Source organism: Piliocolobus tephrosceles, chromosome 11, assembly GCF_002776525.5.
Source record: "Piliocolobus tephrosceles isolate RC106 chromosome 11, ASM277652v3, whole genome shotgun sequence".
Classification (NCBI taxonomy): Eukaryota; Metazoa; Chordata; class Mammalia; order Primates; family Cercopithecidae; genus Piliocolobus; species Piliocolobus tephrosceles.
The window spans coordinates 119,774,869-119,788,638 of NC_045444.1; the positions used below are offsets into that span (position 1 = coordinate 119,774,869).

Consider the following 13,770-nt stretch of genomic DNA (forward strand, 5'->3'; position numbering starts at 1 on the left):
CCGCCTCCGCCGCCGCCGCCCGAGGAGTCGTCCGACAGCGAGCCCGAGGCGGAGCCCGGCTCCCCACAGAAGCTCATCCGCAAGGTGTCCACGTCGGGCCAGATCCGACAGAAGGTGAGCTCGCGGCGCGGCGGCCCGGGCGCGCGCCCCTCACGCCGCGGCAGCCCCAGCCGAGGCCCGTGGCCTTGCCCGAGCGGCCGCCCAGGCCCGACCCGGCCCGGTCTGGGGTCCCGCGGGCGTCACCGCCTCGGTCGAGCGTGACTCGCCGCTGTAACGGGCCGGCGCCCGGGGCGGAGCGCGCGGTCCCCGACGGACGGCGGGCGGCGGCGGGGCCGGGCGGGGGGCGCGCAGGTGGGCGCTCCCGGGGGCCGCGCGCTGGGCGGGGGGCGCGCGACGAGTTGGGCCGCGAGGACCCGGAGGAAACTGAGGCCTAGGTGCAGGGGACTGCGCTCGTGCCACCGAGCGGGTCCCACGCGGGGGCTCCCGGCTGCGCCCCGCGGGCGTGCGCGGTCCCCAGACCCCGGTTCTGCACGTTTCTCAGGAGCGGTCGGGTGGTGTCCCGCGAGTGCCCTGCAGACTTCCCTGTGGTGCCCTCAGAAGTCCGCTCGGACCCGGGTGCGAGGGATCACCCCTTCACCCCTTCATCACAAAAGGGAAGGAAGGGATGCGCGTTCGGTGACCGTCTCTCTCAGCAAAGCCGGGACCGCGCACCCGCTTGGCACCCAACTCTCCACAGAGAACTCCGAACGCTAAATATTAGATAAAGACGCACGTCCTTTTTGCAGGAGGAAAGTTGCACCGTTTGTTTTCCCGTTGTGCTTCCTATTGAAAACTGCTTACGGTTTTTGCTCCAGGTGAGCCCGCCCGGTTAGAACACTGCTTACTCAGGCAGGTGGCTGGACAGGTGGCCGTGAGGAGGCTGGGTCCCTGGGGCAGCGCTGGCAGATCCGGTTGGCACGGACATTCTCCTCCTGCTGCAGTGCGCTTTTCCTCCGGGGCGGGTTAGGTTCAGCCGGTCCTTTCACCGTGGGAGCCTTCTCTTCTGTCAGCCTTTGATACCTGCGATGGGGGAACCTGAAGTCCTAACATGTTACAAACAGGTTTGTTGTGAAGTGCTCCAATTATTCAGCAAATAGGTACGGAACACCTGCTTTGTTCCGGGTGTAACAGCAACAGTAGTAATAATAATGATAGCAATAGCAAATAACAATTCTTTAATACCGTCTATGTGCCAGGCAATTTCTTGGGTTAGCTTTACAGGACTTGACGTGGTTAGTTTATTAGTACTGGTGAGAACCCAATGAGTTGGATGCTATCATCTCCGCCTTTTGAAATTGGAATAGAAGTGGAGTCAAGGTTAAATGACTTGCCCAGGGTGTCTCAGGTCGTAAATGTGGATCTGGATGGGAACCATGGTCAAGACCTTAAGATGGAAGGTAGTTTCTACACCTAGGGGTTCTCAGTCTAGTGGGGAGATGGACACCTGGGCACCTGGAATGACAACATTTTAAGTGCTGTGGAAACTCGGGGCAGAGACTGCCCTGGGCAGGCAGGAGAGGTTTTCTTTAAGGTGAGATCTTGAGGGATAAGGAATTCGCCAGGCTAAGTGGGTAAGAAATGGCTTTCTACATATTTGAACGTTGTGTCTAGAGCTTTAGGCACAACTGTGAAATGATCAGAAGTTGGGCCAGGGGTGGATCACGTTGATTAGACTTAGAGGTTGGAAGGGTTAGTTAAGGCTGAATTTCGAAGGGCTGGTCCTTTGAGGGGTTTGCTTTTTGGCGGTGGGCAAGAGGTGGCCACAGAGGGTTGTTCAAAGCGTGGGGGTGATGGACCAGGTGTGCTTTTGGGAAGATCTCCACAGAGCCCTAAATGGTGCTGATAAGACTGCTTTCTCCTGTTGCCCAGGCAAGGTGCTGACCAGTGTGGGGTAGATCATGTGATTTAAAAGGTTGATTAAGAACAAGATTGTGTTGAGAGAGATTTGATTCCTGAGAGATTCCAGTGTTCAGAATTTTGTTGGTTAGGAGGTGTTTTTGCTTTCCTTCTTTTTTCTCCTAAAACAATAGCTGCTATACCAGCTGTTCTGGTTGAGGAGGAGTGATGGGTAGACTGTTAAAAATACACCCCGAGGACTTAGAGTTTCTGAATACAGTCACATCTGCTGTACAGATAGCTTAAGGCTGATTTTTCTTCTGAGTTGTTAAGAGATCGTCAGAATGTGGGAATGCGAGGTTGACTGTATGTAATAGCTCTATTTTTTTTTTTTTTTTCCCAGCAGATAAGCCATTCACAAAATTCTTCTGGTATCTATGGTACATAATAGAAATATCAAAAATGGTATGGGGTGGCAGTCTGAGTCTAAAAAGAAAAACAGAACTCACCTTAAGTATTTAGAACAGAAGGAATATAACGTAGGGGAGTGGTCACACAGGTGGTGTGAGTACTGAGAATGCAGGCTGCAGTGAGGCAAGCCGGAGATGAGGCAACAAGCGGGAAACCGCTGCCACCCCTAAGCTGGAGGGTGAAGGAAGGAGATGGCATTTCACACTTCAGGGACAGCTGTCACCCACCAAAAACTGGGGTCACAGGGGGTCCACCTGGCAGTGGCTGGAGGCTTGCAAGGGCACACAGCTGCTGCTGCAGATGTACTGTTCCCCTTCTGCCTGGGAACCCTGTCCTGGCTAGGGTCACCTCCTCCACAACTTGGACTGGAGCAGAAGGACAAAGAATGGATCTGAGGACAAGCTGGCCCAGGACCAGAACTGTATGTATGTCAGGCTTTTAAAATATTAGTCTAGTGCAAGTCAGAGCTGTCTTAATGAAGAGAAAGACAAAGAGAAAGTCTTAGGACAGTGCTCCTCAAATTTTCATGTGCAGATCCATCCCCTAGGGATCTTGTTAAAATGATGATTATGGTTGAGTAGGTCTAGGGTGGGTGGGGCCTTAGAATGTGCATTTCTTTTTATTTTTATTTTCTTTTTGAGACAAAGTCTTACTTTGTCACCCAGGCTGGAGTGCAGTGGTGCGATCTCAGCTACTGCAACCTTTGCCTCCAGGGCTCAAGTGATTTTCCTGCCTCAGCCTCCCAAGTAGCTGGGACTACAGGCAAATGCCACCATGCCTGGCTAATTTTTGTATTTTATTGTAGAGATGGAGTTTCGCCATATTCCCCATCCTGGTCTCAAACTCCTGAGCTCAAGTAATACACCCACCTCAGCCTCCCAAAGTGCTGGGATTATAAGCTTGAGCCAATGCACCTGGCGGAATATGCATTTCTAACAAGCTCCCAGAAGATGCTGATGCTGCTGGTCCATGGACCACACTTTGAAATACAAGACCTTATGGCACACATGTAAAAAGAAGCCTCTTCAAACTTCAAATAATTCTTCAGGTTATAGATCTTTAGCATATTGAAAATTTGATCTGTGCAGATTTGTGATGGCCATTTGTCAGTTTAGTGTTTCATGCATGTCTGATTTTTTAATATATTCGAGCTCTATAGAGTTGAAGCTGTCCCCAGCAAAGACATTACTTCATTTGTATTTCCTGACCACAGTACACAGCAATGACTCTGTAGAACTGCACAGCTAGAATGGAAAGAAAGAAAATGGAGCTAACACACCAACCAGCACATTCCCCAGCACATTATAAGGTATTTTGAAATTTCGGTCAAGAACTGTGTAATTCTGCGAAGCTATCAGTTAAAAGAGTTTAATTTATTTGAAAGTTTCTAAAAAGTTAACATTTTTTTTGGATATGAGCATGAAAGTGCTTGGATTCCTGATTTTAAATTTAAACAAAGCATTTTTTCCATTGTGAAATGAAGACTAGTAAAAATTAGGTTAAGGGTTTAAGTTGTAAAATACTTAAAAAAATACACCCCAGTTTTATGAGATATAATTCACATGGAATACAGTTCACTCATTTAAAGCATATAGTTCAGGGGTTATTAGTATATTTGCTGTTGTGCAACCATCTCCACAGTCAATTTTAGAACATTTTCATCACCCCGTTTTCTCTCAACTCCCTCAACCATAGGCAACCAGAATCTACTTTCTGTCTCTGTGTTCGCTGATTCTGGTCGTAAAAATGAAATCATACAATATGTGTTCTGGCTTCTTTCACTTAGCATGATATTTTCAAGGTTCATCCATGTCACAGCATGTATCGGTACTTCATTTCTTCTTTTTGTTACTGGGTAGTATTCTATTATACAGATACACTGCATTTTATTTATCCATTTATCAGTTGATGGACATTTGAGTTATTTCTACTTTTTGGCTATTCTGGATAATGCTGCTATGAACATTCATGTACATGTTTCTGTGTGGACGTTGGTTTTCATTTATCTTGGCTATATACCTAGGGGTGGAAGTGCTGGGCCATATGGTAATGCTACTGGACTATTTTCCAAAGCTACCGTACCATTTTACATTCCCACCAGCTGTGTATGAGGAGGGTTCCAATTTTTCCACATCCTTGGCAGTACCTGTTATTATCTGTCTTTTGATAATAGCCATCCTAGTAGGTATGAAGTAATGTAGAAGGTTTTTAATTCCATTTTATTGTTGGATTTCAGAGTCTAAACTTTGGTGTCAGATAAAGTCGCTTCAGACTCTGTGCTTCTAGTTATGAAGCATGTGATTGTGGACAGGGCATCTAAACCTCTCTTAAGACTTGGTTTCCTCATCTGTAAACGTGGAAAATGTTAGTTCTTGGGTTGGTTGTAGTGACAGTAAATGTTGACTGTGTGTTCCTGAGCCTCAGTTTCCATGTCTGTAAAATAGAAATAACAGTTGTCATATCCATAAAATAGAAATGGGGATGTTAATTCATAGAATTAAATGGGATAATCTGTATAGAACACCTAACATAGTGGCCGATGTATAGTAAGTGATCACTAAATGGTTGCTTTTGATTATTTTTTGTCTTTCTGATTGTTCTTTTTTTATCCCAGATAGGAATCATTTCCCTGACTCCATTTTTCTTCAGCTCAAGCTGGTCTGAGTCTCCATCTCTGGGCTCCAGAAGAGCAAATACAAACAAATCTGGCTGAAAATTAACAAAGACCATTTTTAAAAGAAAATTGTTAATTTATTGAGTACTAGTGGGAATATCATGGCTAGGTATTATATTTTTTATTTCACTGGTTCAGTTTAACAGCAAATATTTGAGATCTTAACATTGTTAATTGTTGTACGAGGCACTAGGGGTATCTTATTGAGTAACAACAGCAACAAAAATTTTTAGAGATGACAGTCTAGAAGACATTAATAAAACAATCACATGGTTAATATAAAGTTGTGATGGTGACCGGTGCTGATGAGGAGAGAGCCAGAGTACTTTGAGAGGACATCATAGGTAAATTTGACCTGATATCAGGGAGGTCTGGGAGGGCTTCTTGAGGCAGTGACTGGCTGGGGTCTGAAAGGTGAGTAGGGAGCAGTGGCTTCTGCTTCTGGCAGTGGTGGGCTGAGTAACTGAGGAGCCAGTCTGCCAAGCACAGTCTGCTAATGAGATGATGCTGAATTTCTGGACTAGGATCTGGGCAGACTGAAGGTCTGTGGAAGTGAGTGTGGTATTTGGGGCTGCTTTTGACGTTGGAATCTATAGTGGCATCTGTAGTGGGTTTGGCATCTCTTCCAAAGTTGGTCCACCTAGAACTTCAGGATGCAGGTATAATAAGATATTAGTTAAATATCTTTTAAAAATATTTTCTTTCTTTTTTTTTTTTTGAGACAGGGTCTTGCTCGGTTGTCCAGGGTGGGGTGCAGCGGCATACTGCAGTCTCTAACTGGGCTCAGGCAATCCTGCCTCAGCCACCCGAGTAGCTGGGACTCCAGATGCGTTCCATGATGCCTGGCTAATTTAAAAACAAATTGTTGTGGAGACGGGGGTCTCGCTATGTTGCCCATGCTTGGGGTCTCAAACTCCTGGGCTCAAGCGATCCTCCCCCTTTGGCTTCCCAAAGTGCTACAATTACAGACACGAGCTACTGTGCCTGGCCAAAAAGTTTTGTTTTGAGCTGGGGTCTTGCTGTATTCCCCAGGCTGGTCTCAAACTCCTGGCCTCAAGTGATCCTCCTGCTTCAGGCTTCTGAGTAGCTGGGAGTGTAGGCTCAAGCCACTGTGCCTGGCTAATTAAATATTTTGAGAGTAAATCATCGTGAACTTAGGAGAAACTCTAAATCCAGTGTTGGTGTCTTTATAAGAGAAAAGGAAGGGAGATTTGACAGAAAGACAGATAGAGAAAAAGGTTATGGGAAAACAGAGCCTGAGATTAGAGTTCTGTTGATGCAAACCGAAGAATGCCTGGGGCCACTGGAAGCTGGAAGAGATAACAGATGGAATCTCCCCTAGAGCCTCCAGACGGAGTGCGGCCCTTCTGGTCCCTTGATCTCGGACTTCCAGCCCCCAGAGCAGTGAGACAGTCAAGTTTTTTTTTTTTTTTTTTTTCCAAGTTTTGTTTTAAGCCCTGAAGTTTTGTGGCAGCCCTAGGGCAGCCCTGGGGAACGAACACTGGGCCATGAACAAAACAAACATGGGAGCCGAGAGGCTGAGCCCTGTGAGACTGTCTGGGTGCCTTAACACAGCTGAGGCACCGGCACCCGGTTCTGCCAAAGGGCAACAGTCCTGGGTGACACCCTCCCCTCACAATTTGGATTGGGATCCCAAGAAGCCACTTCCAAGGAATGCACATGAGGCAGAAGTAAGACTTTGGAAGGACTGCAGCCCTGCTTCACATCACCTCAGTCCTCTGAAATTAAAGTAATCCCAGTGTACTAGTGTCTTCAGATTCCCAACAGAAACAAACTTTAATCCTCTCTCGAGGGAGATAACATCAATGGAGGCCTCTAATGACTTTCACAAGTCTGTTTGTAAATTCATTATTGTGCATACAATAAAAAAAAGAGACACCCAGGGAGGCAAAGGCACTTGAGTTAAAACCAGTAGAAACAACAGACTGTAGACAGATCAGCAGGGCTTCCAGCAGATCAGCAGGGCTTCCAGATACCAGAGACAGACTTACAACAACTATGCTTATTGTGTTTAAGGAGATACGAGATCAGATTGAGAGTTTTGGCAGAGAACTAGAAACTGTAGAAAAGAACCAAATGAAAATTCTAGTCCACACTGGCATGGCTCACACCTATAATCTCAGCACTTCCGGACTGAGGCAGGTGGATCATTTGAGGTCACGAGTTTGAGACCAGCCTGGCCCACATGGCAAGATCCCACCTCTACTAAAGATAAATTTTTTTTTTTTTTTGAGACTGAGTCTCACTCTTGTTACCTAGGCTGTAGTGCAGTGGCATGATCTCGGCTCACTGCAACCTTTGCCTCCCGGCTTCAAGCAATTCTCCTGCCTCAGCCTCCCAAGTAGCTGGGATTACAGGTGCCCATCACCACACCCAGCTAATTTTTTGGTATTTTTAGTAGAGACGGAGTCCCATCATGTTGGCTGAGCTGGTCTCAACCTCCTGACCTCAGGTGATCTGCCTGCCTCTGCTTCCCAAAGTGCTGGGATTACAGGTGTGAGCCACCGCACCCAGCCAATAAAAGAAAATTCTAAAATTGAAAAACATAATAATCAAAATTAACCCAAAAAAGAGCAGATTAGACCCAGGCTGAAAAAGTTGTGTGACCCAGAAGATAGCTCAGAAGAAAATACCCACAAGGAAGCCTGGAGACATAAAAAATGGAAAAATTTGGAGCGGGTAGGAGACAGATACAGTAGAAAGGTCTTACTTGTATTTAATTGTCACAAGAGAGGAGAGGTGAGAGAAAATTGAGGAGACACAATATTTGACAAGACAATGTGGCCAGCTGCGGTGGCTCACGCCTGTAATCCCACCAGTTTGGGATGCTGAGGTGGGCGGATCGCTTGAGGTCAGGAGTTCAAGACCAGCCTGGCCAACATGGTGAAACCCTGTGTCTACTAAAAGTATTAAAATTAGCCGGGTGTGGTGGCAGATGCCTGTAATCCCAGCTACTCGGGGGGCTGAGGCAGGAGAATCGCTTGAACCCGGGAAGCGGAAGTTGCAGTGAGCTGAGACCATGCCATTGCACTATAGCCTGGGTGACAAGAGCGAAACTCTGTCTTAAATAAAAAAAAAAAGAAAGAAAAGATAATACCTGAGAATTTCCTGCAACAAATAACAGGGACCATCCACAGATTCAATAGCCGTATGAACTGAAAGACCCATATCTAATCAATTCCTGATACACCCCCGTGCTCTGCATAATGATGTTTCCAGATGATGGTCCACATGGACAAAGGTGATCCCATAAGATTATAATGGAGCTGAAAAATTCATATTGTCTAGTGACGTGGTAGCTGTTACAATGTTGTAGGGCAATGAATTACCTATGCGTTTGTGGTGATGCTGGTGTAAACAGACCTACTGAACTGCAAGGGGTAGGAAAGTATAGCACATACAATTATATACAGTACATAATAATTGGTAATGATAATTAACAACTTTGTTACTGGTTTATATATTTACTATTTACACTTTCTGTTATTTTAGAGTATATTCCTTCTACTTATAGAAAAAAGAAAAAAAAATTGTAAAACTGCCTCAGGCAGGTCCTTCAGGAGGTATCCAGAAGAAGGCATTGTTATCATAGGAGGTGACAGCTCCATGTGTGTCATTGTCCCTGAAGACTTTCCACTGGAGACGGAAGACAATAATATTGATGATCCTGACTCTCTGTAGGTCTAGGCTAATGTGTGTGTTTGTTTCTTAGTTTTTAACAAAAATATTTAAGAAATAAAATAATTTAAAAAATTAAAATAGAAAAAAAGTTATAGAATAAGGATATAAAGAAAATACTTTTGTAGAGGTGTACAATGTGTGTGTGTTTCAAGCTAAATGTTACTACAAAAGAGTCAAAAAATTAAAAGTTTATAAAGTAAAAATGTTACAGTAAGTTAAGGTTAATTTGTTATTGAAGAAAGTCTTTAAAAAAATAAATGTAGTGTAGCCTAAGTGTACAGTGTTTATAAAGCATACAGTACTGGTTAGTAGTGTCCTAGGCCATCACATTCACTCACCAGTCACTCACTCACTCATCCAGAGCAACTTCCAGCCCTGCAAGCGGTGTACCATTCTAAAAATCTTTTATGGCATATTTTAACAATACCTTTTCTATGTTTAGTTATGTTTAGATACACAAATATTTGCTATTGAGTTATAGTTGCCTACAGTGTCAGCACAATCATGTGCTATACTGGTTTGTAGTCTAGGAGCAATAGGCTATGCCATAATCTAGATGGCACACATAGATTAGGTGTGTGCCATCTAGGTTTGTGAAAGTACACTCTATGATGTTCACATAGGATGAAATCGCCTAATAATACATTTCTCAGAATATATCCTCATTGTTAAGTGACCGATGACTGTAAGCACTGTTGAAAACCATAGATGAAGAGAAAGAGAGAAAGGCGGAGGTTGCAGTGAGTCGAGATCACACCACTGCACTCCAGCCTGGGCAACAGAACAAGACTTCGCTTCGAAAAACAAAAACCAAACAAAAAAAGAGTGACAGCTGTGTTCTTAACAGAAACAATGGAAACCAAAAGTCTATTGAAATTTAAGTGCTCAAAGAAACTGTGAACCCAGAATTCTGTATGCAGCAAAAATGTCCTTCAGAAAATACAGTTGAAATAAAGACACTTTTGTATAAACAAAAACAATGTTTTTGCTAGCAGACCCACACTAAAGGAAACATTAAGTGTTTTTTCTTTGTTTTGGCTAAAGGAAAATGAGCTCAAGTTAAACGTTAGCGTTGTAGGAAGGAATGGAGACTTAAAAAGGGTTTCTATGTGGAAAAGACATTTCTATGTGGAAAATGATTATTAACTATAAAAATTATGCCTTTGGGTTTAAAATATATATAATTAAAATACATGACAACAATGTCATGTAGGTTAGAAAGGAGGCAAATGGAGTAGAACTTTTCTAAGGTCTTTGCATTTCCAGGAAGAAGAACAAAGATCCAATTATATTAGACAAGTCAGGGATGCATGTTGTATGTAATCTGTGTGGTGGCCACCAAAATTGTGATAGTGTGTGTTATCTAAGCTAAACAAGAAAAATAGAATCAGGGATTCTAAATCTGACAGAAGGTAAGAAAGCAGAGAAAACACTGAACAATTGGGACAAAGAGAAAGCAAATAGTAAGTTAGTAGACTGAAATCCCAGTATATCAGTAATCACATTAAATGTAAGTGGACATAAATGCTCCAGTGAAAATACAGAGGTTGTGAGATGGGATACAAAAGCGAATCCTGACTAGGCTATTTGAAAGAGATACATTTAAAATATAAGGATATTAAAAGATTGAAAGTAAAAGAATAGGAAAAGATAGTATGCAAACACTAACCAAAAGAAACTTGGTGTAGCTATTTTAGTATCAAAGTAGATCATAAGGGAAAAATTATGAGTAGATAAATGAGAAAAAGTTCATTTTGGATATAATAATTTAAAATGTGAAAGTAAATAATTTCAAAATATATGAAAGAAAAATTAACACAATTGTAAGGGAAACAAGTTCATAATCATCGTGAAATATTTTAACACACCTGTCTTACATGCTATGCATCAAGTAGACAAAGAAATTTGTAAAAATGTAGAATTGAGCAACACAAGTACTAAAGTTTTTTTTTTTTTTTTTTTTTTTTAGAAACGGAGTTTTGTTCTGTTGCCCAGACTGGAGTGCAATGGCACAATCTCTGCTCACTGCAACCTCCACCTCCCAGGTTCAAGTGATTCCCCTGCCTCAGCCTCCCGAGTAACTGGGACTACAGGTGTGTATCACCATGCCTGGCTAATTTTTGTATTTTTAGGAGAGACGGGAGTCTCACCATCTTGGTCAGGCTGGTCTTGAACTCCTGACCTCAGGTGATCCACCTGCCTCGGCCTCCCAAAGTGTTGGGATTACAGGCATGAGCCACTGCACCTGCCACAAGTACTAAACTTGACCTAATGGAAATATGTAGAACACTGTACCTAGCAATTGTAGAATCTAAGTTTTTTTCCAATACACAGGCACATTTGTCAAAATTCACTATATGCTGGCCATAACGCAAGTCTCAACAACTTTCAAAGAGTTGAAATTGTATAGAGTATGTTCTCTGACAACAACAGCATTAAGTCAGGTTCAATAAAAAGAATGTCTCAATATATTTGGAAATTTTAGATACCTATTTCTAGGTAACTTATGAGTCACAGAAAGCTTAAATATTTTGGGTTGAACAATAGCAAATATGTATATATAAAATGGGGTACAGCTGAAGTCATGTTTAGAGGGAAATTTATAGCTTAAAATACATATGTTAGAAAAGAAGACATGCTGAAAATCAGGTAGTTAGAATAGCAACACATTAAGCTCAAAGGAAATAGAGTATTTTTTTAAAGGATTTATAAAAGAATGAGGAGGAGGAGGAGGTTGCTGATCAAACAGGTATGCAAAGGCCCTGTGGCAAGAGGGAGCGTGGGGGAAATCTTGGGGCTGAAAGAAGGCTATGGTGATTAGGGCTGGTAAGCATCAGGAGCCCTTGGTTGGGACATGACACTGGAGAGGGTTGGAGGCTGTGTTAGGGAGCTCTGCCTTTTTCCCCCCAGAGCAGTGGGATGCTGTTGCTTTAAGATTTTAGGAAGGAGAATGACCTAATCGGGTCGTGGTTGAAAAGATGGCTCTAGCTGTGCTGCGGTTGACTGAGTGGATGCTGGCTGACCCAATGCAGTGAGAGATGCTGGCAGCCTGGGCCTGGCCTTGTGGCTGTGGCGATGGGGGAAGTAGCTGGGTTTGAGAGATGCTGAGGAGGTGACATTGTGAGAACTCAGTGATGGTTTGGTGTGGGTGTTGGGGGAGAGGAGATTTGTGATTCCTGTGATGAGCTGGATAATGGAACTCTTCTGTGATTTAATGAGCTGTGGTTGAGGACAGCTTTGGGGATTTTGCTGTTACCTAGCTCCGCTGCTTGCTATCCTGGAACCTCTTATTCTCCACTACCCCAATTTTGCCAATGAGTGACATAGATTCAGCGGTTAGGTGGCCTGCTGGTGTGCAGTGAAGCCATATAGGTCTCACTGAACCCAGATAGGGCCTCCTTTGTCCCTTCCTCCCCAGCCCCCAGTCATGCAGCCGCAGTGAGGATGGTTCATCTGAGCCTGAGAGTGAGGACAGTGTGATGGGGTCAGGACCTGATCGGGTGCTGGGGCCATTGGCTTTTGGAGGTGGGCAGAGGAGAAGGAGGAGGACTAGTCAAAAAAGGAAGGACTGTCAGGAGAAAGAGGAAGGGGGTGCAGAGAAGCCCCAGGACCAGTACGGTTTACCCCTAAATACCTTAGTGTATGTCCCCACAAAATGAGGATATTTTCATATATAACAATACCATTATACCTGAAAAAAATTTTTAACATTTAATATCCGGATCATTTTCAGATTTCCCCAGTTTAACCAGAAATGTGATTTATGACCTTTCTTTTGGGAACCAGGTACCCATCAAGTTTTATGCATTATATTTGGTGGTTGTTATCTCTTTAGTTTGTTAAATTAGAATAGCTTCCACTGTCCTGTCTTCCCGTTCCCTACCTGCCTGTGACATCAAGTTTTTCAAGAGACAAGGGCAGTTGACTTGTATTAATGACTTTTTTTTTTTGAGACGGAGTTATACTGCTGGAATGCAGTGGTGCGATCTTTCATCTCACTGCAACCTCCGCCTCTCGAGTTCAAATGATTCTCCTGCCTCAGCTTCCCAAGCAGCTGGGATTACAGGCACCCCCCACCACGCCCGGCTAATTTTTGTATTTTTAGTAGAGACGGGAGTTTCACCGTGTTGGCCAGGCTGGTCTTGAACTCGTGACCTCAAGTGATCCACCTGCCTTGGCCTCCCAAAGTGTTGGGATTACAGGCGTGAGCCACTGCTCCCATCTGTATTAATGACTTTTAATGGCAGAAACCTCCATTACTTTTGCACCAACCTAATAATCTTTCTGGATTTTTCTGATTGTTTTCCCATCGTTCTTTTACGATGTTATTTTATCTTCTATATTTCTTATAAAGTAGAAGTGAGCAGTTTCAAAGACTCTCACTTCTGTATTTCGGTTGACATTTTGGGCACGTCCCTAAGTACGGAACGCTGTGTGCTCTGTATTGCATCCCACTTGGAGGAGGGCGTGTCCTGCTAGGCTGTCCCCCTCTGCTGTGTCATCGCTTGGCTTACAGGAGATTTCTAGGTCTTTTCTTCCTTCCTTCCTTTTTTTTTTAAATAGAAATGGGATCTCCCTACGTTAAGCCAGTCTAGTCTTGAACTCCTGACCTAAAGTGAGCCTCCTGCCTTGGCCTCCCAAAGTTCTGGGATTACAGGCATGAGCCACCTTGCCCGACCAGATCTTTTCTTTTTTTTCTTTTCTTTTTTTTTTTTTTGAGACGGAGTCTGGCTCTGTCACCCAGGCTGGAGTGCAGTGGCGAGATCTCGGCTCACTGCAAGCTCCGCCTCCCGGGTTCAGGCCATTCTCCTGCCTCAGCCTCCCAAGTAGCTGGGACTACAGGTGTCCACCATGACGCCCGGCTAATTTTTTTTTGTATTTTTTTTTAGTAGAGACGGGTTTCACCATGTTAGCCAGGAAGGTCTCGATCTCCTGACCTCGTGATCCACCCACCTCGGCCCCCCAAAGTGCTGGGATTACAGGCGTGAGCCACTGCGCCTGGCCTCAGATCTTTTCAATGGAGATGTGATTCCCCCTTTACAATCAGG

At 44.1% G+C, this 13,770-nt stretch overlaps 1 protein-coding gene across 3 annotated transcripts in view; it reads left to right on the forward strand.

The window, feature by feature from the left end:
- The first annotated feature begins 6 nt into the window (after nucleotides 1-6).
- Nucleotides 7-13,770, forward strand: part of DGKD (diacylglycerol kinase delta) — a 107,319-nt gene continuing 93,555 nt past the window's right edge. Inside the window, exon 1 of one of the 3 annotated variants that reach the window (XM_026447351.1) lies at nucleotides 7-114. Coding sequence is in view for 1 of the 3 variants with exons in the window: in XM_023188583.2 (XP_023044351.1) it covers nucleotides 2,732-2,767 (36 nt within the window). In the remaining 2 variants the exon portion in view is untranslated. Of the gene's footprint in view, nucleotides 115-2,558; nucleotides 2,768-10,793; nucleotides 10,816-13,770 lie in introns of those variants that run through there. The other 2 variants (XM_023188583.2, XM_023188586.2) reach the window with 2 other exon arrangements.